This window comes from Marasmius oreades, chromosome 6 (assembly GCF_018924745.1).
Source record: "Marasmius oreades isolate 03SP1 chromosome 6, whole genome shotgun sequence".
In the NCBI taxonomy this organism is placed as follows: domain Eukaryota; kingdom Fungi; phylum Basidiomycota; class Agaricomycetes; order Agaricales; family Marasmiaceae; genus Marasmius; species Marasmius oreades.
In genome coordinates this window covers 2,645,479-2,669,622 of record NC_057328.1, presented here as the reverse complement: position 1 = coordinate 2,669,622, position 24,144 = coordinate 2,645,479, and the positions used below count along the sequence as shown (strand labels likewise).

Here is a 24,144-nt window from a genome sequence, read left to right as displayed (position 1 = left end):
TTCTACCCATGTGTTTCGTTATTGCATTCGCCTGGGCCCTGGAGTTGTCAGTTCTTTCAAAGTTCCGTTCCTTTCCGCTGCTCACGAGGTATTCTTACAGAGTTACCCACCTGGAAGGTCCGAATCATTTTGGAAACCTGATTAACTTTCTGTTCACCTTGCCAGACAGAATTGACATTTTGGCTATTCCTTCTTCATCAAGGGCCAAGCAAACGTGATTGGTTCCATAGTTGGGAGTTCAGGGCATGGTCACTCGGTGAAATCTTCCCAGAATCTCTTGTCTTGACGTTTATGAAACCAACTCTTGAATATCAGGGAGTATAGTCGCAATTCTCGGCATGCCTATCGCAGTCATTGTCAGAAGGCATAATTATGATTTGGTTAGTCACTCCTTCCCTTTTACGTTTCTCTACTGAACGCACAAACTCAGTGCATGGCCTGGATATTTTTTTCGGGCTCTTCAGCTGGCACAATAACGACAATAGCATTCATATATGTACTTATTCGGTTCCCTGACTTCATGCGGAGGGTCAAGGCCGAAGGGGCAGAGCCTGACGTGGTGGTGCGACTGGCGACATTCTATCAGCTCAATGTATGTTCAGTTATTCGGGCTCGTCCTCTTACCGACTCTTTTAGGTCATACGAATTGTTTTCCGCTTTCTGTTCAACTTCTCATTGTTGGCCCTCGGGTTGGATGGGATTCAAGGGCCTCATAAACTTGTCCGATTTAGGTGAGTATCGCGACCTGTTTGCACATCCCGCACTCACTGCATCTCTCCACCAGTGCTGCATCAGGTATCACCCTCCACTCTATCGCGGTCCTTGAAAGTGACAAACATTTTTACCAGACCTTCTCAGCATGTTAGGCGGGATCGGTTGTTTCGTCTCGTCCGCCATTACCCTCTTGGTAAATCCCTTTCTTGTCTCGTAACATCGACGGGCATCTCAATATATTGTATCCCCTAGATATTTTTCCCCCGGTCCATCACTCGTGAATCGGGGTACAAAGCAAAATTGTCATCAACACCTACCGTCGAGGATGTTGATGGTGCCACATCACCTCTTCCTGATTATTCTCGCCACGCTCGAAACATGTCTTCCCCGAAGTCCCCCCGTGCCACAAGTGACGGTCATTGGACCCAGAGCTCTCCAATGAATGCCTTTCGATTTCCTAACGAATCAGATCATTCTTTGACTTCGCGACATCGAACGGCACGAGCAGTTTCATATCCTTCACACCGAAGATATTCCTCGGAGGGTGAAGCAATCCCAACTTACTCGGAGTCCGATCCCGAAACTACAATTACATCAACTCAGAGGCGACGGTATTCCCCCAGACGACGGAGAGGTGGTGATGGTGGTGGTGGTGGTGAGATGATATGGGAGATGCAACGCCCCATCGAAATGGTCACCGCGTACCGACAACGGCAACGTTCTCGACCCCAGTCAGAAGAAGATCATGGTCCCCAGATGTGGGATGAAGACGAGTTGTACAAACCGGATCAGGGTAGAGATGGCAAGAGAAATACGAGTAACTCGGCAGTGGTGGTACTACCCAGCGACGGTCCGCCGATAACATTAGAGGAGGGTATCTATTTCCCATCTCCGCGTTCTTCATTTGTGCACCCATACGTATGTTTTTTCCTTCGATCTTTCTCTGCCCTATGTTTACATCTCCAATTCCTTATAGGTCATGACATTCACGTCTCCAATCGATCTTTTGGACTCAACGCTTTCCGAAAGCGATAACACGCCTCGAGCGTATTAATGGCATCACGTATCTTGTATTCCCAAGTTGCATTGCTCCCATTTTTGGTATTTTACGTTTCACAGTCGACCTACTATTTGTATCTACTTGCTGTCTTTTTCTTGTGTTCACGTTGATATCCTCTTTTCCTGCTTCTATTCATCTCCTGCTGTGGCATCTATTCCCTTTTTTCAACATACCATTTTTCTATTCCCCTTGACCACATCGGATTTATCGACGTGTTTTTTTTACTTACAAGGAGTTTGCTGTACTTTAGTCCACCATAAACAAAATGTACCAGAAGAATCTTATCATACAAAACCTAGCCAATTATGTAACGGTACGCCAATTTTCGAAAGCGCAATGATGCCATGCGAAAACTGATTATTCAGTCGTCGAACGAAGACCCATCCATACGGACGCCCATATTCTGCTTGATGTCCATTCCCAAGAGTTTCATCTTGCCCGCCTAAGAAATTGGTAGTCATTACCAACATTAACAGGGGTAAAGCGAAAAAGTCAAAACTCTCTACCTGAATACGTTCGTTCTGAACCTGTCTAAGCTCCGAGAGTTGTTCCCTGCTGAGATAGCTGTCGTTATCGACAACCTTGCGTTTATGAGCACTCTTGAGAGCCTTCATATCCGCATCTGGGTCATAACCGTCATCTACTGGAGGAACAAATTCTCCTGAACGCAAGGCGGACATTCGTTTTTCGTACGCGTCCATGTTGTAATACTTTTCATGGGGAAGCGTAGCTGTAAGCCATGAAGTTAGTAGCCAATAAGTAATGAAATGACGGTTCAACCCGCACCCGTGTTGTAGTCTTCAACGAAACGAGCGAATTCCTTCTTGTTCTGGTCTTTGGAGATGGTTTCTGGGTTAATCTTCCGCTCTTCGACCAACCACGTATGGAATTCGGGGCCTTTCGTAAATATACTGCGCAATTTAACGAACTAGGGTAGAAAAGTAAGGAAACCCGACGTACTCAATTTCAGAAATAATGCCATATTTTCCCCATTGCGCCGTTAAAACGCTGGATTTCTTCCTCTGCGATTCCGAGCAAGTTATAGCGGGTGCTTGTGTAGGACTCGAGAATGACATACCTTTTCTTTCTTCTCCTTCTTTTCACGTTTTCTCTCCTTCCTCTCCTTCCGCTCTCTTTTGCTGCTCTTGTCCTTTTTCCGAGGTCGCCTCCGTTCGGATTCCGAGGATGAAGCACTCGAAACAGATTCCGACCGTCCTCTTCTCCTTTTGCTATCTTTATCCCGGCCATGTCCTCGACTGCGTGACCCCGACCTTGACCTAGATTCAGAGTAATATCGTCTTTTGCTGCTGTGTCCGGTTATACTCCTACTCCTGCTCCGACTTCTATCCCCCTTCCTATCCCTCTCTCTTGACCGCGATCGTGAAGGTCTTCGCCTATGACTTGTGGGACTCTTAGGAGGTGATATTAACCGTATTCTCTCTTTGCTTCTACTCCTGCTCCTACTTCTGCGGGCAGGAGGACCAGGTGAGCGCGAGCGACGTGTATGGTAGCGATCTCGTTCGTCGTAATCGTAATCTCGTTCATGACGATATTTTCCTTTCCCTTTCGCCCTTTCTTTGTCTCTATCTCTCCCAGATTCGGAAGGTGGAAATCGTCTGGGACTTGGGGAACGAGACCGCATGGTGAGAGACTTCAATGGACGATTTGTGGTCTGTCATCGGTGGTTACGGTAGGCATCACGTGGCTTTCACGACCTGTCACATCGCTATCATCACGGTTTAGATCGAAAATCTTGACCTTGAACAGCTTGAAGACAATATCGCATTCGAAGCGGAGCTTCACAGCATCATCCGACATTTGCTTTATATTCAGACAAAAGCAACTGGATCTTTGTATTGAAGAACCCACTGGCAATGTCGCCTCCTCGGATGGCTTGGCCGAGCTTTTATTTTCTGATTTGTTTCTAATCGGCTTGTCCTACCTGCATCAACTTATCCGGATCCTGGTGGGATTCCGAGTTGGAGAACTACATATGTTGGAAATTGTCTTCCGAAACGTGCAAGCGAAAATCTATACGATTGAATCTCGTTAGGGGTCGATATGACAGTTTGGCTTCTTCAACTTGCCCGCCAATTTCCCGCATTCCATTGCTTTTGATACTCTCACTTTCCCGAACGTCGGATCCTTCGATATGGTGTCCTTGTCAAGAAATCACCTTCAAGATTCAAGTGACTCATTTGTGCAACCGAGGACGTGTGGCAAACGTGCGGCCTATCAATTCTACGTAGCGGCAGGAACATGGTTAGTGTCGGATGGCTCGGCTCGAAGCGTAGAAAGCGGAACCAACAGCAAGGGCTCGCTAGTATGTATTGCTCGGGTCTTTGCAGCATTCTCGCCTATGCCACCTCACGTCGACCGCCCCGCTTCTTACCTGCAACAAAGCAATTTACTTTAGCTCCAAGAGTCCAAATGATCATGATATAGGCACGTTTCATTCACCTGAGGTCCCTTTCTCTCAGTTAACGTTCATGCATCATGACCTGTTATGACTTAGCCATCAATGTGAAGAACTGTCCGACCTTTCGCTGTTTCATGATCACACCATCTGCAAAACCATCAACAGGGACGTTTTTCTGGTCTCCGGACCTCAACACTTCTGGTCTACTCTGGTTTGTTCTTGGCTTCCGTACCAGCGCAACTATTCAGGTCAAAGCAGAGGTGTTCATGAAATGGTGGCACTCAGCGAATGCTGTACCCAATTCTTTCTTGACAAAGTGGTGTACATTGTACACGGTCGCCGATTGATCAACCTTGCCTTGAGAAGACGGGTAATGGCTTCGTACGGATCATGTTCACGTTCCTTTAACTATCGACTCCGCAAGACATTCAAAAAGACACTCCCGATTATGAATAGGTCTGAATATTCGTGTACATTCGGTTACCTTTCAAGAATCATTCCTTTCCCTCTTTGGAAACATTTAGGGCTATCTTTCTCGGTTTAGCAAAATATTTCTGTATCAATCTGAACCCGGCTGATCTAAGCACAATCGTCGATCCTTGGTTCGTGTTTGCGCTCCGTATCAAGCTCAGTGCGGGGAGCCCTGTGAGAACCCCAATCTTCGCATAATATTATCTCTATTTCTTACCTTTCCCCCCTACCGACCGCGGCGACAAGCCATATGGCTGCTCATATAGACAATTGAAGTCGTATCTCTGCTTGCAACATGCTCTGATACTCATGAAAGCTTACATAGTCTATTTGGCACGACTTCTGGAATCCCCGGTGAACTTGAGGTATTTCGATATATCCTGGCTATCGTTGCACGAAAGCAGTAGATTCTCACTCTATTTCTTGGAGAGATTCCTTCGGAAACTTCATTACTTCGTTTGCGGGGGACAGAGTTAATCATTTGAGTGGTTCACCGGCCAGAGTTCTAACTTCACCAGGTTGCCGTCCAGGGTTTGGTCATTGCTTATGTCAGGCCAAATTTATTTGCATGGAATATGCTATTGGGCATCTGCAAAGACCGGTATATAAGGCCTTTCAACGAACACTCATATGGCACGCCACTCATTTTACGTCCTCCCATGTCTCCAGTATCTTCACGAGAAGCTTTACCTGCTCCCTTGATACAAGAGCTTGCGGATTCGATTCGGGGAAACCTTTACTCCCGAGACGACTCCAAGTGAGTACCCCTGTTCTTCGGGCTTCACCTTGCTGATAAGTATATTAGCTTCAAAGAGTACACTGCAATGTTCAACGGAAACGTAAAGACTCGTGCAAAGGCTGTAGCTTGTCCTCTAGACGCTGAGGACGTTAGCAAGTCTGCCATTGCCCTTTCTTTCGGTTTCTTCGCGAGTTTATTTCTTACTTCTAGGATCGTGCTCTTCTGCGTCAAGCACTCTCTTTCTCCTTCCGTCAAAGCAGGTGGTTTTGGGACTGCAGGATGGGCTGTCAACGGTGACATGGTAATCGACTTGAGTCAAATGTTGGAGACCGACATCGAAGTAGCAAAAGAAGATGGATCCTACACCTGCTTGCGAGACATGCCTACTGCACACAGCAAGGGCAAACGCACCGTTCCTGCCGGTCCAACCACCGTCAATCCTGGCAAGAGAAGAAGAGAAGCGGATGGGGACCTGCGGGTCTACGATTCAGATTCACCTTCAGCTACGGCATTCCTCAACGGCGAAAACATTCCCCATGTCGTTAGAAGGCGTACCTCTGAGGCAACCTATACACTTGGTATTTCGTCGTATAATGTGGGGGTGAGTAGGACTTTTATCACAGTGGGAGGTGGCGTTCATGTTAGCCATGCTTGCAGGGCGAGTCTCATGATCGTCACTCGGCCCCATCTGTCCAGCCCAGTCGGGCCGGTAGCCACTTGGCAAGTGGACGCGAAAACTCATCAACTTCGTCAAGTCCTCAAACTTTGCGAGAGTCCTACAATGCCGCCAGCTCAGGAGCACCTCCAAATGCAGATCCGTTTGGATATCTCAACAGGTCGACGAACATGGACATCTCTAACATTCAGACGACTTTTGCAAGGACCGAAGCCTATAACCCGATTGGCACAGGGCCTAGCACAATAGTTGCTAACCCTAGCCTTCCTTCCACCAGTCGTAGCATGCCGTCGCAATCTCGAGCGATTCATCCGTTTGCTTATGTTACCTTTGGTGCGGGAAAGAGACAGAAGGAAATCGATATCTTTACTTCTCGCAATCCATTACCTGGTCGATCAGTCCTAGGCGAAGATGAGGCCATTCCTTACCACGTCCCATCGTAAGTTTCTGATTTCCTAACAGGTTAATGGTTGCTGAACAGCCTATCTTAGCTGTGCACATCCAACAGGATCATCCATGATGATACTCGGGGGATTTGGATTTTTGAGCCGTTTGCGTGGCCTGAGTATTGATAACGTTGTGGAGTTAGAAATGGTCTTAGCAGATGGACAGATTGCCATAGTAAACGAGAACAACCATCCAGGTCAGTTTCGTTCTTCTCGTAATAGTTCACTCTGACCTCTGTTCAGATCTATTCTGGGCCGTGCGCGGTGCAGGTTCTGCATTCGGTGTTGTGACTAGGTACAAGGTCAAAGCGTTCCCGATTCCTGTCGTCTTTGCCGGGAACCTTATCTAGTATGGTTTAGAAGCTTCTTTCCCCCCCTTTTCAGACTGCTGATCAACTCTTTTTCTAAAGCCGATTCCATAAATCCACCGCCCCTTCCTTGATCAAACACTTCCGTGATTGTGTGAAGGGCGCGCCACGAGAACTTTATGCCAACGTGTTCTTAACAGCCGGCCCACCTGGAAAGGACTCGCTCGTGGTCATCCAAATGTGTTATGTCGGGCCAAAAGAACGAGGACAAGAATATGCTTTGGCCATGGCCTCATGGGAAGGAGACAAATGTTTACTAAACGAGATTCACGAAAAGAGTTTCCTCCACCAGCAAGACAGTGTTGCGCAAGTATTGCGGGGGAAAGGTCTGTTCTAAACACCCCCGAAGTAGTTTTATTCGATGCTGACCATTCGTTGTTTTTTCCCCAGCTGGTAGGCAGTGGTTCATCAGGTGAACAGTGCCCCATTTCATTCTCCTATCATTCTATCTTACTTTCTCCCTATTTCGTATAGATCTGCACTCATTACTTCCCTTTCCGACGAAATAATCGACAAGACCGTGATGAAATTCTCCGATACTCCCGAAGGATGCAGTGAGTCACTTGAGTCAGAGTATTTATATCTCTGCCTGCTAACCCCGCATATTTTAGCCTGGCTCTTCGAACTAGCGGGTGGAGCTATCGCTGACTTCGAAAATACCTGCCTTCCCAAATCACAACGTGAAGCGACGTTCACGGTCGCAGCACTTCATCAATGGGACATGGGTATCAACGATCCTCGATGTATCACGACTGCAGAATCCGTACGTTTTTTCACAGATCTCCGCCGTATTCCACCATGGCTTAATTTCCGTTCCCAAACTCTACCGTCTCCGAAATTTCTAGTGGATCAAAGATACGTTGAAGCCAGTCCAGACCGGAGGTCCGTTCCCAAGCGTAAGTAAACCGACCCTCTTCCCTTCTCCCGGCTCTAGTTGTTTTCTTCCGAAGAAGCTAATGCTTTGTTGTATCCTTGTTTTAATAGTTCCTCGGACGCCATGAATCACCCGATCGCACGATTGCTTGTTATGGAGAGAATTGGGATCGACTTACGGAAATCAAGGAAAAGTATGACCCCACAAACCTCTTTCGCAACTCGCTTTGGCCTCTCGACCGAGTAGGAAAGACTGTCGAGGTTGGTGATCACGAACCACCCACTGGTTCTGAGGCTGGAACCTCCTTCGATTGTCTCGAAAGGAAGAAGGATTAAACGGACACGAATTGTTATTTGGGTAAAGTGGCCATTTTTCACTGGGTTGTGATCGAGTACATATTGTAACTGGTAGCGTTGACAATAATCATATATACACGGATTGATAGGCTTTCTTTTTTTCCTCTGCTGAATAGGGATAAGATAATAAGAGATTGTGGTTGAACTGATTAATGATGCGATTGAGTGAGGAGATGATGTACAGTCCCTTTCCCGAGTTATGCCAATGAATGTGAGAGAGATAGAGAGCAGAAGTGTACACAGGGACAAAAGAAAGTAAAAAAAAACCAGTAGATGAAAGAATGCTAATGGTGGCAGATACAAACAAGACGATCTAGAAAGTAGATAGATGGAAGATAGTAAAACAAACAACAAAAATACACCGTAAAACATTGAAGCACATGCATAATAGAATGGAGGTAGATGCAGAGAAGATTAGGTCGAGAGGGTTTGACCGCGGCCTACGGTTCTGTCAACGGCTCTAAGAAGCTTGCTAGTGCCCATCCTACAACACCGGTCTGGTCTTGCCTGCACAGTAACAAACAATCCTCCCCATCATCAACATATAGCGGCAACTTCTTGTGCAGGCTTGGATGTCCCGCTTCATGGAGAACATGATACACATCCCCTTCCACCAATGTGAAGAAGGGAAAACCGTGATATGCAACAGGAGCTGGCGGCCGACAAGGATGTATGACGATGCAGGTATATCTCCCCGGTGCATGGGACCAACTGTTGCGTTTCGCATCTTCTGACGTCAAGGACAACGCGTTCGCAGGTAGGGACACTCGACCTTGGGTAGGCCGCGGTGAAGCGGCAGTGGAGGTGGGTGTGGGTGTAAACACTTGACCTTTGGTAGAGCCTGGTCGAGAATTTGACCGGATGGTCTCCCCAAGCTTCTTCTTGAAACCCGACTTTCGCCCCCTGACGTCGTTCTCATCGTCCCTCCTCTGCTCTCCGTTCCTCTTCTTCTCCTCTCGGAAAAAGAAGTCTTCCACGACGGGCGACGTATCAACCTGAGGTAGTCTGAACATGTCACCTTCACCTACGCCAGTATGTTTTGGAAGCGGCATACTCCTCGTCCTTGGCAGGGAAAACGAATTTCCAAGAATGGCAGGGGCAGGTGGGAAGAACTCATCCCAATCATCAGCACGAGGGCGAGGATGGAAAAGTGTTTTACTGGTCCCAAAGCCGTTCTTGCCATTGAAACTTTCATTTGATTCCTGTTTCCGAAGACTGCGCTTCGATGAAGCGGTTGTTCCCATAGATGCATCGCTATGGCCCCGACCTCTAGTACGCGTTGACGAAGGGGTCGGCGAAAGAGGGTAGGGTAAGGAGACTTGGAAATGCGTTTGATGCTGTTGATTCTGTTGTTGTGGATGCACAGGATCCAGAGAAGAGAGGACGTTGGATACTACCGTGGAGGTTGTCCTCTTCAATGATGGAACTCTCTGAAGTGTTTGATGCGGCTGCACCTGCTGGGAATGTGGATGCATGAACTGCTCCGCAATGGGTGCTGCCATCTGTACTGAATAATTCTTCGGCGACGATGGGTGCTCGACAGTAACTTTGTGGACACTCGTGATCTTGAGTACTCTGATTGTGTCGTCGACATCTGTCCACCTTGAGCGCCAAACCCCAATCGTTTCCTCTGCACCAGCATTCATCTCACCCTCAACTCTCAACATCTCCCAAAGTTCACTCCATCTATCCCTCACTTCCATCCAGTAATGCGATTGAATCTCCGTCAACCTCTTCACAGCAATCGCAAGCCCTCGATGCATCAATTCGATATACTTTGGTAGCTCGCTGGCCAGTTGACCTCTGAGCGCTAAATAGTTCGTCGACGCTTCGAGCAAAGCGGCTGGGGGCCGATTCTTCGGGGTCACATTCATGTTCAGCAAGTGATAATGATAGGGTTCCTGTTCCTCCATAGTCGCAAGTAACTTCCACGGATGTCGTAAGGTCGAAAGTAACCTCGCGATCTCCTTAAGTAACTTCTCGTTGATCGCCGCCTCCAGCTGCACACTGAGTGGCGCCAATTGCTCATCCAAAACCAACAGGAATGCATCAAACGCCTCACTTCCTTGCTCATCCGACAATCCAATGACCCTTCCAAACCCAAGTGCCCATGTCCGGAGATTATGCACCACAACGTTGGCACTCTTGCTCCAATCAAGGACGTTCTTTGCCAACTGCTGTGCGTACACCTCTATCTTCTTCAACTCTGTAGTCATTCTCTCCACTCTGATAGCCTCCGCATTGCCCCCAGATATACCATCGCCGTCTGTACCGCCAAGCAACGGAGCTGACGCCGACGTAGACAAACCACCCTGACCTTGCGCACCCCTCTTCAAACTCTTCATCTTACTCAAATTGACAGACGCCGCAACACCAATGGTGGCAGCGGTCGGTAACGACTTCTTCTTATGATCTCCCATCAAAATCCCTTTCACAACCTCAGCTCGCCTCCGCTCCTCATTAACATTTCTCGCCACCACTTCAATCTTTGCCTTTGCTAGACGAAGGTTTTCTTTGTCCGGATGGGTATCGGCCGTTGCTTCCAAGATCGTTCCAAGTAACAACGGGTACTTGAGTAAACGTTGAACGGGTTTGATAAGAAGGGAATGAAGGTCCCATGCGTGTGAGACCGAGGTCGAGTAATTCCGTGTTTGTGTAAAATAGGCTTCCAATGCAGGAGTTTTGGGCAGGTTTTGAAGGTGCTCGTCCGCGGTACCTTGCCGAGTGATGTATTGTTTGTATGGACGTTCCATGTGAGGTATCTGCGCAACAAGAAATGTCAAGAGAGCTAGAGCAAGATAGTTCATGAAAAAAAATAAAACAGAAACGTACAATTCGCAAGAATAATTCGCCGACACGATCTTCGCCAATACCGCCTTCGAGGATAGAGCCTAACGCGTCCTCTAGTTGTTCGCAAAACCTATCCGAAAATTGTGCAAGCTCAGCGATATTATTGAAGATGACCTTTGCGTCCTCTGTAGCCATCGGTGGGCCGAGAGAACTTGAGGAAGAGTCTGATGCGATTGACATCGTTCGGGAAGAAGATCCAGAGGAATTAGGCGGTGTTGCAGGAGGTATAGCCGCTAAAATTGGTTGACCTACAAAATGAGTTATTGTATAAAAGCGCTCACGCAGAAATTAAAACAAGTTACCAAGCGCCAGAGGAATATAAATTTCTCTGACCAGTGCCAGATCGGACGCATATGCTCTTTCTGATGCTAACAGTTCGTGAAGAGCATGCTGACGTTTAGAAAGGGTGTTTGTTTGACTTGATTGGCCAGCAAGGGAGGAGGAGGAGGACGAGGCAACCTCCTCGTCCATGGCAGAGGGTTCCAGTGGCGAATCTGGTCGAAGAGGCATAGGCTTTGTTGTATTGACAATGACGGATTCCTCAACGGCCAGAGCTCCACCGAGTAGCTCGTGTAAAGAAGGGAGATTTGGGTCATCTAGTGCATTGTGCAGTTGTAACGCCGAGGCTAATGCCATTGTTGTGTCTTCGTCGTCTTCAGATGATGGTGGAGTGGGTAGTTTGACGCTAAAAGAAGAGCCTGAGCTAAGCCTCTGATCGGTTAACGCGGGTTCAGTCGATAGGGAGATAGGGGAACCAGAGTACCGAACTGAGGGACGGAGTGGAGAACGAGGAGGTAGCGATGGCGGTGGTGGAGATGAAGTTACAGGAGAGGAAGGAGGGGAATGAGAAGACGGATCGTATATGAGTTTCAGGTCTGCCGGAGGTCGTGTAATCCCCACGCGGCGAGAACGAGGCGAAAGAGCAGACATTTTGAGGAAAGTCAAACGGAGCGTAGAATGTACAGAATTGCTAACTGATGGGCTGTTATGCTGTTAGGGACTCCCTTCAAGCCGAATAGATGAGTACTTGGAAATATTCTCCCTGGTAAGAAAAAAAAACTCACTCAAGTCTACGCGGACCCTGTACAACCCTCCCTTGCTGCTTGCCTCTCTACTTCCGCGTTTTCGTTGGGCGGCCCCTTTAAACGAGTTTCCTACACGTGCGAACGGAGATTTGGATTCTTGATGCGACTGATGCAAAAAGAAAATTAACCTTGTCCGCTGTAGAAGACGGTGGGGGGGACGTCGCAGCAACGTCGGGGAAGACGTTGAGGGCGTTTAGCAAGAAAACTGGGGACAAGGTTGTCGTGGGCCTGGAGGTTATCAGGCGCTAGCATGAGACGTCATGTGCTCCTTTCCCCAAAGGAATACATCCGCATTCGGTCCGGCATGTCTCCGAAAATCCGAAACCGTCAACTTTGACGGCCTGGGTCGAGTTCAACTTTATTAATGATCATGAGCTCTAAAGTAAAATCGTTAATCGTTCTCAAACTCACCACCCAGCAACTCCCTTCAGTATCTTTCCCCAATGTCTCCCGTAGCAAAACGGTCCCAAGTAAAACGCGGAATTACCAAAAGGGTCATCAGCGTCGAATACATACAATCGAATGAACAGGAGAAACGTTAGCTGCACCTCTCCTGACTCTTCGGAACGGAGGATTGGTCGCTTCTGTCGTCAAACCTCAAGTTTCTCATAAAACAAGCTATAAACTCAACCTGTGTACAGGAGGACATCGAAGACAGTGAGAACCACGTATCACAGGCCCAATTAACGGACCTGGACCCTGCGTAAACCATTGATTAAGACAATTTAACGCCAACATTACGAGTTGCCGGGTAAAATCTTCAAAAACACCCGGTAGATGACAGTCTGCTGTAGCTTGAAATCCAATGCACCTTTATACGCGTCTTGTTCTTTTTCATATCCAAGACCAGATATAGGGTTGAAAGCAGTATGCTGCAAACGGTGATATTCATCAGTATTGGCTCGACTTTAGGGACGCGTACGTGTTATTTACGAGTATTTGCGTCCGCTGTACCTTCACGTGACCAAGCTCCCCGGTTACGGCGTGGCCGCCGAGTGTCCACCTTCACACAGCTCTCCACCTCACCCACACGCTTTTAGATTGGTACACCAATCCAACTCATTCATTTTCTTGAGGGCAGTCCCAACACCACGCGGTCGACCGCACACGCACACTTGTCGAACAAAATTGGCTAGTATGAGAAGATTGACCAACTCGGGCAGGATCGTATTGCTGGTCCCGTTCTCATCCATCGACATGTCAATATTCAATGCCGATAGTAATAGTAATCCTTCTCATCTTGAATCCATTTAGATTCTGGGCTTACAGCTGAATGCGAAATTGTAGCGCAATTATGAACCAATATTCGACCCCGCCTTTGTTTGTTTGTTGTTGTATTAATATCCAAATCTGGTAACGGTGAGGTAATTTCCCGACGCCAGTACTCCATCCCACTCCACCAATATTGAATCAAAAAGGACTTGTAGACAGCTTTCAGAGATCTTTAGGTAGATACTCACAGTTTTTTAGCCTTAGAAGTGACAGCCTGCATCTGCACTGGACATTGAGTGGAAAGAGACGGCGGTGGGTCAATGTTTCAACCTTCACGTGAGCGTCGGGCAATTACCTCAGTTACCAAATTTGGATTTTGTTTACAAAGAACAAATAAACAAAGGCGGGGTCGAATATTGGTTCATAATTGCGCTACAATTTCGCATTCAGCTGTAATACAACTGAACGACCCATGTGCAAATCACCACTCACCACCAGAACCTCGAATACCAGCTGACTCGTTGACTTAACCTTTCCTCACGGCAACCTACAGCATAGGTTCTAGGTCCACGCTTCTCAATAGGGCCTCTGGGATTGCAAGAATAGTGTTCCAGAGTCTAAGATTGGAATCCATCATGCATCATGATTCACCGCAGCCCCCAAGACTATAGATATCTGAAAGAACTGGCGATTCGGAGTTGTCTTCAAGCATTCAGCTTTTCTCGACCTCAACTATACTGGCTTGACGGACGGCACAGTCACTCTGACTTCAATGTAACTCGAGTCCACGGCACAGTGTCATTGTCAACAACAATGACTCTTTTTTTCTTTTGCGGTGTGCCTCGGCACCTCTGATCCCGCCCGACCTTATTACCCAGCATTGCCCGAACATGTTGGCACCGGTGGCAACTCGCCACTTCCCGATGGCGCCGCCACTCTTCACGTCACTATCTCGGGTCTTCATCGGATCCTTTTCTTCTCAATGGACTTCTTCGGGGTGTTACTCACTTGGTGACACGCATGGCTTAATAAACATATCTCTCGACCAGTGAGGAGCCTGAATAATACTCCAGCTTGACGACTAGCTTATTTTACCCCCCTTTCCTTTACCCGTTCTCGTTCTCAGGCTGTCATCAAAGCTTTTGAATATTCTGTGGCGCACTGCCATTGCCTAAACGATCGACAAATACAGAAACTACGAGGAAAGTGTGTCACGGGCGAATTTTACCGGACCGTCTTAAAGAATTCCTGCTCGGAAAGAGTTCCTTCCAAATATCGGTGTCTCTAGCCTCTCTTCTAGCTAGTATGTGACTTCTTTCTCTCGGTAAGCTCGTCAATGACATCGGTCCTCAAGACCTGCCGGTACCAGAGCTTCAGTCAATGGGTATAAAGCGCGTGAATCGAAGCTTCAGATGTATTTACAAGTATTCGTCCAGAGTTCATTGTCCATCAGTCTAAGCTACAAACTACAGCTGGGTATGTTTGATACAGAAATTGGGTATATAGAGTCCTGATTCAGGCCCGTGAAATTGGAATTTAGACATGTCGACCTTTTTTGTTCGTGATTTCAAGTGGTCATTAGATCTTGTCTCAATGTACGGAGAATGTTCTTAGCTGATTGAATGAAAGATATTAGGCAAGGACTTTATTGACAGGTGGCGAAATCCTACCAGTTTCAAGACACCTGAGCTCATCCCAGAGTTCCACATTGGCAATACCTTCGGGCGTAACAATCCCTCTAGAGCTGAGGGTGATGGCAAAATCTTTTAAACTGGACCTGAAGTCGCTCAATAGGTCGGCCTTCGTTATGTGCCGGTCGCTTGGTTGTAATTCAGGCTCACAATCTAGCATTGCGAGATCCGGGAGCGACCCTCTCAGCACAAGTGCCATGTCGTAGCATTGCAAGAGGTTTCGCACTATTAAAACGGTTGAGTTCTACATAGCCTCATTTCGATCGCACGGGAGGAAGAAATATCACTTACAGCCTTCTAGCATTCCGCAGTGATCAATAACAGGACCTTCGAAAGACATATGGTGACCCCGTCGAAAAGTAAGAGAACCTCCATCCCTCCGGCGTTGCTTGTATAAGCACCGGTAGGCAACTCCCATATCATCAAGACCGTATAGGTCTCGATACGTAGCGTGCAGTTTGATTTGGTACGTTGAGTCCGGAGCGGGGTTGGTGCTGAGACCCAATCGCCCAACTACATTTGTTTCAATATATGCAGCAGCAGCGTTCAGTTCAGAATCGGAAATTGAGGCGTATTGCAGCTCTTCTTCTTGCCCCATGTTGGCAGGATGGCGACGCGGCATTTGACAGATAATCGTGGTCAAGTTGGGGCACAAGCTCTCTCTCTTGTACATCTCGAGAAAATGACCCGCTAGAACAAGTTATTGGTACGAGTTTGATGTGAGCATGGCTGTCAGTGGACACCTACCTCTTTCAATGAGCCATTCCTCGTCATTCACGTCGCTGTAATCAACGCTGATTCTCGTAATTGCTTGAAATAAGACCTTCCTGAGGATATTCAGAAGTTCTAGAAAACACAGTGACGGTTAAGGAATTAGCTAGATATCTTCAGAACCATGGCGTCTTACCCTCACGTCGCCGCCAAGTGTTGGTAGGGAGGCTGTCTATGCGATCTTCTGACTCTGGTTTGGTAGAACGCGCGGCTGAACCATTCGTTGCTTTGAGGATGGGATTGCCCATGACTTATAATAGTGGGGAGTAAAAAAAGCTTTAGCGAAGCAATTCGGAATCTTCGAGTCTTATAAGCCCCGCTCGAATCCTTGTGTTTTATTATTGACCGTGAATGCAGTGCCGAAGTGGCATCGTTCAAACATTGTCAATGTCATCAACTTTCAGACATAACCAAGACCCGTCCTGGGTCGTGGCGTGTTGTCTAGAGCGCCGGCCACCTGGATTGTTCGTATCCAGCCTAATAATACCACAATGTAGTGACGATCTTCAGTCAACCGAGACCACCCAATATCCATGAAAGACATAACGCTGTGAGAGACTGCGAGGTGTCGTACAGCCCTGGAACACTGACACAGTTCCGCGCAGTAACTGGCCCATTAATTCCTCCCGGCGTTGATATACGTATCATACTCCGTAACCTGAGCTCGAATGTGTCAGACTGTCATTGGTACACTGTCAACGATAGAGCATTCGTGAGAGAGAGAGACAGACTGGAATGCAAGGCGTCTTACTTCCTCATCTCGTTGTGTGCCCGCTGCCAGCCCAATACTTCCCCTCTTGTATGAACTCCACGTAGTAGTATGTAGCTGGTAGCTTGAGGCGTCTTGGGTGTTGAATTAATACAATGGACGTATTAGAAAGGGTCGTGCCTCACCTCCAGAAACGCGATATACCGTACGCTAAGATTTTCGGTTGATTTCGAGTGAATATGCCTCCAGATATTCAAATGTTAGATTATTACCGAAGGGCCTCGTGGACGAGGGATAAAAGGGAATAAAGCGTGCCGGCAAGTTTTGCGGCGTTACGCGTCGATGACGAGGAAGGTGAACGTTAACGCGCCCCCACCATCGACCCTTTTACATCCATGACCAAAACTTCAGATATCCTCATTCTTGGTGCAACCGGTTCGTTTTCTCTGGCCATACAGCTCCAGTTTACTTTCTGAAATTCTTTTTTTCAGGCCTTACGGGACGACAAGTAACCAAATTTCTTGCTGCCCACGTTGACCGAACCTCGAGAAATTTCACACTCGCTATAGCAGCTCGTTCAAAACAGAAATTACAAGCTCTCGTTTCCGACTTGTCCTTGTCTCAAGATATCAATCTCGTTTCTTTGGATGTTACGAATGAAGTAGCGGTTAACGGAGCTATGCAGCAGACAAGAATAGTAATCAACACTGTTGGGCCATACAGCAAGTATGGCGAGCCAGTCGTCAAGTACGCATATTCATACTATCGTCTTTGAAAGCATTCGATGAACCACACATTTTAGAGCATGCGCACAAAATGGCGTTCATTACGTGGATCTTACTGGAGAAACACTCTGGATAGCTCATATAATTCGCAAGTACGTGCCGTTCAAAATGTTGAAACAGCTATCGAAATCTCAAAAAAAAAAAACGTTTAGTTATGACTATCTGGCAACTAAAACGCACTCTATAATTGTTCCCTCTTGTGGATTCGATTCTATTCCATCGGACCTTTCCGTGTACATTGCCAATAAGGCTTTGAAAGAGGTCGATCCATCCCTGGACATCGCGTCTTCTACGACCGTTTTCGACAAAATTGAAGGCATCATCTCTGCCGGAACCCTCGACAGTGCCATGGCCATGCGCACGCTACCAGCGCATGAACGAAATGCCTCCTTGCGTGACTATCTTCTCAGTCCCGGTAAGCGGTAATACAAAAGTTAACAAATCAGTTTTTCTCAATGGTTTTTACTGCCTCAATTAGTACAAGGACCTCCATCTCCACAAGCACACTTACTGTATAATATCCAGGTTCCTGGCACATCGAGATACATTAAAGGAAGTTTCTGGTTCATGTCGGGGTCCAATAGATCCATCGTTCAACGGTCTTGGGGTCTTCTCGAACAAGAACTCCTGCAGAAAAACACCTCGACGACAACACATCGGTATGGACCTTCAATGGTCTATGAGGAGTTTTTGAAAGCACGTGGCGCAATAAGTGCTAGTATCATCTCTACTACTATAGCTCTCGTCTGGGGGTTACTAGGTTTTTCTCCTGTAAGCTTCTCGTACTTCAATGCAGTCAACCGTTTCTCATCTCTCTATTCTCTTCCCCCTTAGTTCCGTTGGCTTATTAGGAAACTTCTTGCAAGTAACGTGAGCACTGCTTCTGATGAGTTGAGTTGCCTGGTTTCCGTCGTCAACTTGATACATTAACTCGATTCTATTGCTCTGTTCAGACGATTAGAAAAGGGCTCGTTCAGGACCATCAATATCACAACCTCAACTACCTCTGTTAACCATCCGAACCCTGTAAAAGTTACGACGACGCTTATCGGAAAAGGGGATCCTGGATATCTTCTTTCACCTAGTAGGTCCTTCTATTTCTACGTTCTGGTTCGTCTGCCATTAATCGGTCTGCAGTCTGGATGGCAGAATGTGCTCTTGCTCTCCTCGATCCCGAATCTCTCCCCGAGCGTGCAAGACGGGGTGGTATCTTGACTCCGGCAACAGCCTTCGGAGATGTTCTCGTGAAGCGAATAGAGGACAACGGCAGATTCATCGTGAAACGGGAGGTACATGATGAGTCGAAGAAGACTGTTTGAGTTGTTTGTTTTTTTTGCGATCCCATCTTGGACTGTAACAGTATGTGCCTCGTAGTTCTTGAATTATTGTCTCACACCGGACTACCTACTGGGCAGACCTGATTGTCTTCAGTCAATCGTGAATAACTGAGGTATAAACTTTACAGCCGACAAAGATCTACTTCATTAGGTGATTTCCTTTTTTCCCTGGCGGTGATGCCTCGATAACAGCCACTTTCTAAATGCCAAGGACAGGCCTGGTAGTGGCTGGCTTCTCTTCCGGTTCGTCGAAGATGTTGACGTCCCACTTAGGAGTGTAGCCGAAAGGAATGTTGAACCTGTAATGAACTGACTGAGCAACAAAGTTTTGGAAAACGAATCACACGAAGTACCTGGTGTGGTTGTTTTTGCCAATAGCAGAGATAACTTCGAAGTCCTCCTGGCTGAGCTCGACCTGCTGGAAGTTGGACTTGATACGGTTTTCCTGCACACTCTTGGGGATAACAGAAAAACCACGGCGTGTTCCCCAAGCGACGAGGACCTGTGCCGGGGTTGCATCGAGTTTCTTAGCGACCTCAATGACCTTGGGGTGCTCAGTGAGTTTGGGCTTGTCTTTTACTGTAAAGAAACCGGCTATCAGTTAGCGAGTACCACCTTACGCAAGCAGTAAACGTACAGTTGTTGCCTAGTGGACTGTATGCAGTAAGATGAATGCCCTTTTCCTTGGCGAACGCAACAAGATCGTCTTGGGGAAGAAGTGGGTGTGATTCGATTTGGTTGACAGTCTACAGAAGTCATCAATATGATCATCATAAATTGCATGGCTGGTTGATACTCACGGGGACAACACCGGTAGCCTTGATGATAGCCTCTATGTGCTCGATGGTAAAGTTAGATACACCGATGGCTCTGACCTTCATTTTGACTTTATATCAGAACGTGTAAAAGAGGGTATATGCGTAATACTTACCTTCGACTTTGGCAGAGCTATCATGGCCTTCCATGTGTCTACAAGGGAAGTGACAGTGTCGAGTTCGACACATCCAGGGTTCTTGGGATCGGCTGGGAAGTAGTCGTCGCCATGTTTGAAAGAAACTGGCCAGTGGATGACTGGATAATGCGAACCTTAGCATATTACATACACGAACTGGAAGGAACAACAAACGTACGATAGAGGTCAAGATAATCAACACCGAGTTGAGAGAGGGTTTTGTCGAGCTCCTTCTCGACGAGTTCAGATTTGTGGGAGGTGTTCCAGACTTTGGAGGTTAAGAAAAGATCCTCTCGCTTGACGACAGAAGGGATGACCTTCTTGAGAGCAGCGCCGACTTCATCCTGGTTTTGGTAGATGGCGGCAAGATCGAGGTGGCGATAACCGTGGCGAACGGCAATCTCGACCTGGAAACATAATTAAGCACGATGCACAATACGATCGACACGTTATAGACGCGTAGGACGACGCTACTTGAAAACTCACAGCATTTTCAACCTCCTTGGGCTGCGAAAGCCAGGTTCCAAGACCAATCTGTCGAATCGAGGCACCTGTAGAAAGAGTAATGGTCTTTGCAAAGGACATGGTGGTTGATGTGACGATAGAAGTGGAGATATCGATCTCCAGGCTTTCCTCTTTTTATACCCCACCCGATTCTCTTATTTCATCGGCCCGAGTTCACGGTCCGGCTAAAAGTTGCTTCTCGTGGAGCATACACGCGCTTTACGCTCCGATTTCAATAATACATACATAATTGACGCGTGTAAGGATATTGTGCACCTAGTGTGAAGCATGAAATCCCAAGAAACACGTTTTCTGTCTTGTTTTATGTCAATAGTAACTTCGAGATGTCCTGGACCGGGAGCCGTATCACGGACTCGGACACGCGTTCCCCAATGATAATGCTTGAATTCGGTAAATCTCCACGTCGTGCCAGAGACAAAGGATATTCTACACCCGGTAAGATCACAAATAAGCTTCCACCATTGCCCTTACTCTATCCGCATCCAAATACCTCCTCAGGTCCTTCATCAAAGCAGCCTTCATCGCCTGAATCCTTATCACATCCCTCATCCCTATCTTCTCCCCCTCCTGGAGTGTAAGAGGTTCAGCTCTTGTCACCAACTCTGCATACGCATCGAACACCCATTCATCCTCAATTTCAACATCATCAAAGTGAAACTCATTGTTCAATGCAATTTTGTCGACAGCGTTGGCGGTCATATAGAGGTTATCCAACGCTAGCGAGCGTATTTTCGTCATCCCGAATCGCGAGGAAACACGCAGGATAGACGTCCAGTCTTCGACTGTTTGCGCATCGTGTTGAGAGTAGTCTCTAATGTAGCAACATTCAAAGTGGTCAACTCTCGCATCTGAGATCGCACTCACTTCGGATAAAATATGGATAATAGACGCTCGAAATCCACGGGGTCCGTGTCAGGGAGCATCACGGGGAAATTCGCAACATTTACGTGCGACCCTCTACTCACCAGAGCTGCTCTCTCGAGAACATGAGAGATCATGACCGTCATCGTCAACGAGTTCTGTTCGAAAAAGTACCGGTGTACTTTGTACAACTTGTTGCGAACCTAACGGGTAAATGAATAAAGCAAACGAGAGGAAAGGATGAGAACGTTCCATACCTGAAAAATTACGTTACCATCGTTGAAGTAGTAACTCGAACTAGCAAATAATTCTGTTGTTTGGGGCGATTCCGGAAAGCGAAGTATCCCGTTACTCCCTTGGTGAGAATGTAATGGGTTACTCCTTGGTAGAGCTTTAGGTGGAGAAGGAAGAGTATTATTGTAACCAAGCCCGTTGAAAATGGTTCTGGGGGAAAGAGTTGGAATGACGCTCGTCGTGCCGATAGGTGGGACAGATGGTAACGCCGTACAGGGCAGTGGTTCAAATATAAGAGGCGGAGGACTCCGAGATTTTGAAAGCTCAGGTAGAGGTAATGAACACAGAGAGGATGAAAGGGTTGGTGACGATGGTAACGATGGTGTAGAGTCAAGTGGCTCGGGAGCCATGAGAAGCGAACAGCTAGCAGGTATGGGAGATACTGAACGGCACGATGATTCATGGAGGGCTGCACTGAACATGTGCTTAGGCGAGTTTTCACGGCTGGAAGAGCCAGTAGGAGATACCCACTTGATTGAGCGTTTGATAGACCGGCCTCGGCTTACGGATCTGGTTACTGACCCAGACGGAGATCCAGAACAGGGTGTGTCAAATAGTTCAGTTGACTTTCGTTTCAAGGAGGACGATTTTGAAGTTGGGTCACAAGGGCCATCGTCATCCTTTATAGGGAATTCAAAAAGGGAAGGTGCGACAATTGGCTGGCTCTTCAGAACCGTTACAGGTGCGGTGTTCGATAGCGAGGGAATGGAAGACACCGAGTTCGTAAACCCTTGCAAGGAAAAGGACTCTTCGTTGGATAGCGGGAATGAATGGCGAAAACGTTCAACAGAAGGATGACTGCGTTCAGTCGACAAAGAAATCGTTCGAAGCCCACGATGAGGGGAAACGGGAAGTAGAGAATCCGCATTGATAGCGGACGGAGTGGGTGACGTTCCAGGCGTTAGAATTACACCGGAGTCATTCGTGGACGTGCTCGAACTACGTGACTGGAGTGGTCGTGGAGGGTATGTCGGCAGTTCATAATGATGGTTTGGGTCGAGCAGAAGAGCAGGCATGATGGAAGGGGATGGTGAGCATATTTTGCGTGCCACATTTATAGAGTTGAGCGTCCCGCCTATATCGCTCTTTCGCGTTATGTACCGAGGTGCTCGTGGTATCCTCGAGGTCGGTAAGAGCTTATGATCGTCCGACAACACGGTAACATGAGCCGACCCTAAATCGTGACTTGTGACAAACGCGTTTTTCAGGCGTAACACTGATAGTAAAAGCTTCCTAAGACGCAGACGAGACGTCGAACTGTATTCGTCACACGAGGTTCCAGGTTGGTTCCCGAGTAACACGAAAGGTTACTCGGAATGTTAAGGGAGGGGGCGAGGGTGAGTTTCGTGGTCCTCGGACCAGTAGGTCATCATGAAACGCAGGGAGCAGTTTCGCTTGTTCCACTTGACTCTTGGAAAGGGTTGCGAAAACAAGTGAGGAAACTCGGCTATCCGTTATGAATGATCGGCACGCTTTCAATCAGCCTTGCGTACCTAAATGGAGAATGAATAATTTTGTCCGAAAACGCAAGTTTGGTATTCGATTTACCTCCGAAAAGTTGTTGAAAATGAGGCACCATTCCCTTCCAAGCCCCCTCACTTGTCTCCTGCACGAACGTCAACATACATCCCGATATGCGTCGCTACTAAACGATCAATGGTTTGTTCTTCGACGAGATGAAGCTTTATATCCGATCGCTGAATAGTCAACGTGAAATCAGACGATTTGACTCAGTACACGAAATGGCCATACCAGGGCAAATCCAACGCCTCTATACACGTAGTTGAACAACTCTTTCCATTCCGGATGTGCCTTTGTGATGGAAAGGACTGAAAGTCGATGTACAGTGACCTTCTTGATGAGCTAGATATCCAAACTAGTCGAAATAGCAAAACCAACAACTTCATAACACTCACGTTCTTATTCTCTCTCTCCAATGGAGTTTCATTCTCGACTGCATTTTCTCCATCTTCCCCTTTCTTCCGTTTCGCACCCTTATTCGTGCTTGCAGCTAATCCAACGGCAAATACATCATCAACATCCGCAATTTCGAATGCCTTACCCTTGCCTTTATCCTTAAGCTTTGTTATCTTTGCCTTGTTCACCTTCGCCGGCAACTGAGGGACTTTAAATTCGGACTGGACTTTCCCCAACCGCACATCGCCACCCAAATTCGCTGCTAGTGAAGGGGGTAGCACGCTCTGTTTCCTTGTAGTTGGAATATTAGCGTTCGGAAGTCTTCGAACCTCGCGAGGACGACTGATAGGAAGCGTGGGCGGCTTTCGTGGAGTGGGGTCATCTGGGCGAGGTAAACGAACAGGGGGTCCTGGGGTTATCCGAGCTACTGCGAGCTCTGCTATTGGACAATTGTCATCAGAAAAGATATGGCGAACATAAATAATGATCTGGGTGGTCTCGGGTCCGTCTAAGGGCGTTTTTAATCGATGTGGTTACGATGTAAATGGTGGGGACGCACTGGAGTCACCAAGTGAAACCCTGACCCCAAGCGTATCAGAAGAGGTTGTTGGGAGACAGAACATGTTCTCAAAATATATCCTTGACAGCGTGGCTTGAGGATGAATGTCCCTAACGGAACGTGAGTATTCACGATCACAAGTTGAAATTGAAAGTTACTCACATTAAGATATCACCACTAGTATCCATATAGACATCGTGCAAACTTGCGGTACCCAAGAATCGAAGAGTCTGTATTCCACGCATACTTTCCAGAGCTAATGCCAGAGGATTATCGAGTAACTTGTGTTCGGCATCCAGACGTGCAGAGAATGTAATCCCATCGAGGAGAAGATGAGAATCTGGAAGAAGGAGTGCACCGCGATAGAGGAGTCTGTGAAAACCTTTGGAAGGTGAGCTCATGGCGTAGATCGAGATGTTGGCTGATGTTGGTGACAGTGTGTTGAAGGGGCAGTCCCGTGACCGTGTAGCCGG

General features: G+C 47.4%; 9 protein-coding genes across 10 annotated transcripts; 3 read left to right on the top strand and 6 right to left on the bottom strand.

Moving 5' to 3' along the window:
• Positions 1 to 859: 859 nt before the first annotated feature.
• E1B28_010340 (uncharacterized protein) lies at positions 860 to 1,768 on the top strand (the record flags this gene model as incomplete). The annotated part of the gene is made up of 3 exons (XM_043155297.1): positions 860 to 907; positions 967 to 1,632; positions 1,691 to 1,768. The coding sequence occupies 3 exons, from the start codon at positions 860 to 862 to the stop codon at positions 1,766 to 1,768; spliced, it is 792 nt and encodes a 263-aa protein (XP_043007763.1).
• A 332-nt stretch (positions 1,769 to 2,100) lies between these two features.
• On the bottom strand, positions 2,101 to 3,463 carry E1B28_010339 (uncharacterized protein). Its single transcript, XM_043155296.1, has 5 exons — positions 2,853 to 3,463; positions 2,735 to 2,796; positions 2,561 to 2,685; positions 2,281 to 2,504; positions 2,101 to 2,216 (listed from the first exon to the last, which is right to left on the bottom strand). The coding sequence occupies exons 1-5, from the start codon at positions 3,414 to 3,416 to the stop codon at positions 2,136 to 2,138; spliced, it is 1,056 nt and encodes a 351-aa protein (XP_043007762.1). The 5' UTR covers positions 3,417 to 3,463; the 3' UTR covers positions 2,101 to 2,135.
• Positions 3,464 to 4,966: 1,503 nt separating this feature from the next.
• On the top strand, positions 4,967 to 8,212 carry E1B28_010338 (uncharacterized protein). The gene is made up of 13 exons (XM_043160776.1): positions 4,967 to 5,029; positions 5,096 to 5,421; positions 5,470 to 5,559; positions 5,614 to 6,004; positions 6,061 to 6,518; positions 6,571 to 6,722; positions 6,769 to 6,874; positions 6,936 to 7,219; positions 7,284 to 7,305; positions 7,368 to 7,447; positions 7,505 to 7,656; positions 7,739 to 7,789; positions 7,878 to 8,212. Exons 2-13 carry the CDS (start codon positions 5,240 to 5,242, stop codon positions 8,100 to 8,102), a joined length of 2,193 nt encoding a protein of 730 aa, XP_043007761.1. The 5' UTR covers positions 4,967 to 5,029; positions 5,096 to 5,239; the 3' UTR covers positions 8,103 to 8,212.
• E1B28_010337 (uncharacterized protein) lies at positions 8,213 to 12,287 on the bottom strand. Of its 2 annotated transcripts, XM_043155295.1 has the most exons (5): positions 12,187 to 12,287; positions 12,038 to 12,127; positions 11,276 to 11,977; positions 10,956 to 11,221; positions 8,213 to 10,885 (listed from the first exon to the last, which is right to left on the bottom strand). In XM_043155295.1, exons 3-5 carry the CDS (start codon positions 11,901 to 11,903, stop codon positions 8,564 to 8,566), a joined length of 3,216 nt encoding a protein of 1,071 aa, XP_043007760.1. In that variant the 5' UTR covers positions 11,904 to 11,977; positions 12,038 to 12,127; positions 12,187 to 12,287; the 3' UTR covers positions 8,213 to 8,563. The 2 variants fall into 2 exon arrangements, with proteins under 2 accessions (XP_043007760.1, XP_043007759.1); XM_043155294.1 differs by having other exon boundaries at positions 10,956 to 11,977; positions 12,038 to 12,287.
• A 2,615-nt stretch (positions 12,288 to 14,902) lies between these two features.
• Positions 14,903 to 15,980, bottom strand: E1B28_010336 (uncharacterized protein; the record flags this gene model as incomplete). Its single annotated transcript, XM_043155293.1, has 4 exons — positions 14,903 to 15,186; positions 15,253 to 15,651; positions 15,709 to 15,807; positions 15,869 to 15,980. 4 exons carry the CDS (start codon positions 15,978 to 15,980, stop codon positions 14,903 to 14,905), a joined length of 894 nt encoding a protein of 297 aa, XP_043007758.1.
• Positions 15,981 to 16,806: 826 nt separating this feature from the next.
• E1B28_010335 (uncharacterized protein) lies at positions 16,807 to 18,666 on the top strand. The gene is made up of 9 exons (XM_043155292.1): positions 16,807 to 16,876; positions 16,933 to 17,188; positions 17,244 to 17,318; positions 17,379 to 17,641; positions 17,705 to 17,997; positions 18,061 to 18,116; positions 18,180 to 18,310; positions 18,364 to 18,585; positions 18,642 to 18,666. The coding sequence occupies exons 1-8, from the start codon at positions 16,837 to 16,839 to the stop codon at positions 18,543 to 18,545; spliced, it is 1,296 nt and encodes a 431-aa protein (XP_043007757.1). The 5' UTR covers positions 16,807 to 16,836; the 3' UTR covers positions 18,546 to 18,585; positions 18,642 to 18,666.
• Positions 18,641 to 20,141, bottom strand: E1B28_010334 (uncharacterized protein). Its single transcript, XM_043155291.1, has 7 exons — positions 20,002 to 20,141; positions 19,694 to 19,922; positions 19,495 to 19,634; positions 19,364 to 19,438; positions 19,201 to 19,309; positions 18,917 to 19,142; positions 18,641 to 18,862 (listed from the first exon to the last, which is right to left on the bottom strand). The coding sequence occupies exons 1-7, from the start codon at positions 20,098 to 20,100 to the stop codon at positions 18,763 to 18,765; spliced, it is 978 nt and encodes a 325-aa protein (XP_043007756.1). The 5' UTR covers positions 20,101 to 20,141; the 3' UTR covers positions 18,641 to 18,762.
• A 340-nt stretch (positions 20,142 to 20,481) lies between these two features.
• E1B28_010333 (uncharacterized protein) lies at positions 20,482 to 22,211 on the bottom strand (the record flags this gene model as incomplete). Its single annotated transcript, XM_043155290.1, has 3 exons — positions 20,482 to 20,851; positions 20,905 to 21,104; positions 21,159 to 22,211. The coding sequence occupies 3 exons, from the start codon at positions 22,209 to 22,211 to the stop codon at positions 20,482 to 20,484; spliced, it is 1,623 nt and encodes a 540-aa protein (XP_043007755.1).
• A 579-nt stretch (positions 22,212 to 22,790) lies between these two features.
• On the bottom strand, positions 22,791 to 24,072 carry E1B28_010332 (uncharacterized protein; the record flags this gene model as incomplete). The annotated part of the gene is made up of 5 exons (XM_043155289.1): positions 22,791 to 22,892; positions 22,948 to 23,058; positions 23,112 to 23,620; positions 23,672 to 23,781; positions 23,834 to 24,072. The coding sequence occupies 5 exons, from the start codon at positions 24,070 to 24,072 to the stop codon at positions 22,791 to 22,793; spliced, it is 1,071 nt and encodes a 356-aa protein (XP_043007754.1).
• Between the last annotated feature and the right edge of the window lie 72 nt (positions 24,073 to 24,144).

Excerpts from the sequence above, each read along its gene's own strand:
- E1B28_010338 (XM_043160776.1), top strand. The coding sequence starts at position 5,240 with ATGCTATTGGGCATCTGCAAAGACCGGTATATAAGGCCTTTCAACGAA. Across the intron at positions 5,422-5,469 it reads TACTCCCGAGACGACTCCAA|CTTCAAAGAGTACACTGCAA; the intron begins GTGAGTACCCCT and ends TAAGTATATTAG. Across the intron at positions 7,220-7,283 it reads GCAAGTATTGCGGGGGAAAG|CTGGTAGGCAGTGGTTCATC; the intron begins GTCTGTTCTAAA and ends TTTTTTCCCCAG.
- E1B28_010334 (XM_043155291.1), bottom strand. The coding sequence starts at position 20,100 with ATGTCCTTTGCAAAGACCATTACTCTTTCTACAGGTGCCTCGATTCGA. Across the intron at positions 19,310-19,363 it reads AGGCTACCGGTGTTGTCCCC|ACTGTCAACCAAATCGAATC; the intron begins GTGAGTATCAAC and ends TGACTTCTGTAG. Across the intron at positions 18,863-18,916 it reads GGCAAAAACAACCACACCAG|GTTCAACATTCCTTTCGGCT; the intron begins GTACTTCGTGTG and ends AGTTCATTACAG.
- E1B28_010337 (XM_043155295.1), bottom strand. The coding sequence starts at position 11,903 with ATGTCTGCTCTTTCGCCTCGTTCTCGCCGCGTGGGGATTACACGACCT. Across the intron at positions 11,222-11,275 it reads TTATATTCCTCTGGCGCTTG|GTCAACCAATTTTAGCGGCT; the intron begins GTAACTTGTTTT and ends CTCATTTTGTAG. Across the intron at positions 10,886-10,955 it reads GCGAATTATTCTTGCGAATT|ATACCTCACATGGAACGTCC; the intron begins GTACGTTTCTGT and ends CTTGTTGCGCAG.
- E1B28_010339 (XM_043155296.1), bottom strand. The coding sequence starts at position 3,416 with ATGCGGTCTCGTTCCCCAAGTCCCAGACGATTTCCACCTTCCGAATCT. Across the intron at positions 2,797-2,852 it reads AGAAGGAGAAGAAAGAAAAG|AGGAAGAAATCCAGCGTTTT; the intron begins GTATGTCATTCT and ends TCGGAATCGCAG. Across the intron at positions 2,505-2,560 it reads CGTTGAAGACTACAACACGG|CTACGCTTCCCCATGAAAAG; the intron begins GTGCGGGTTGAA and ends CATGGCTTACAG.
- E1B28_010335 (XM_043155292.1), top strand. The coding sequence starts at position 16,837 with ATGACCAAAACTTCAGATATCCTCATTCTTGGTGCAACCG. Across the intron at positions 16,877-16,932 it reads CCTCATTCTTGGTGCAACCG|GCCTTACGGGACGACAAGTA; the intron begins GTTCGTTTTCTC and ends TCTTTTTTTCAG. Across the intron at positions 17,998-18,060 it reads GGTTACTAGGTTTTTCTCCT|TTCCGTTGGCTTATTAGGAA; the intron begins GTAAGCTTCTCG and ends CTTCCCCCTTAG.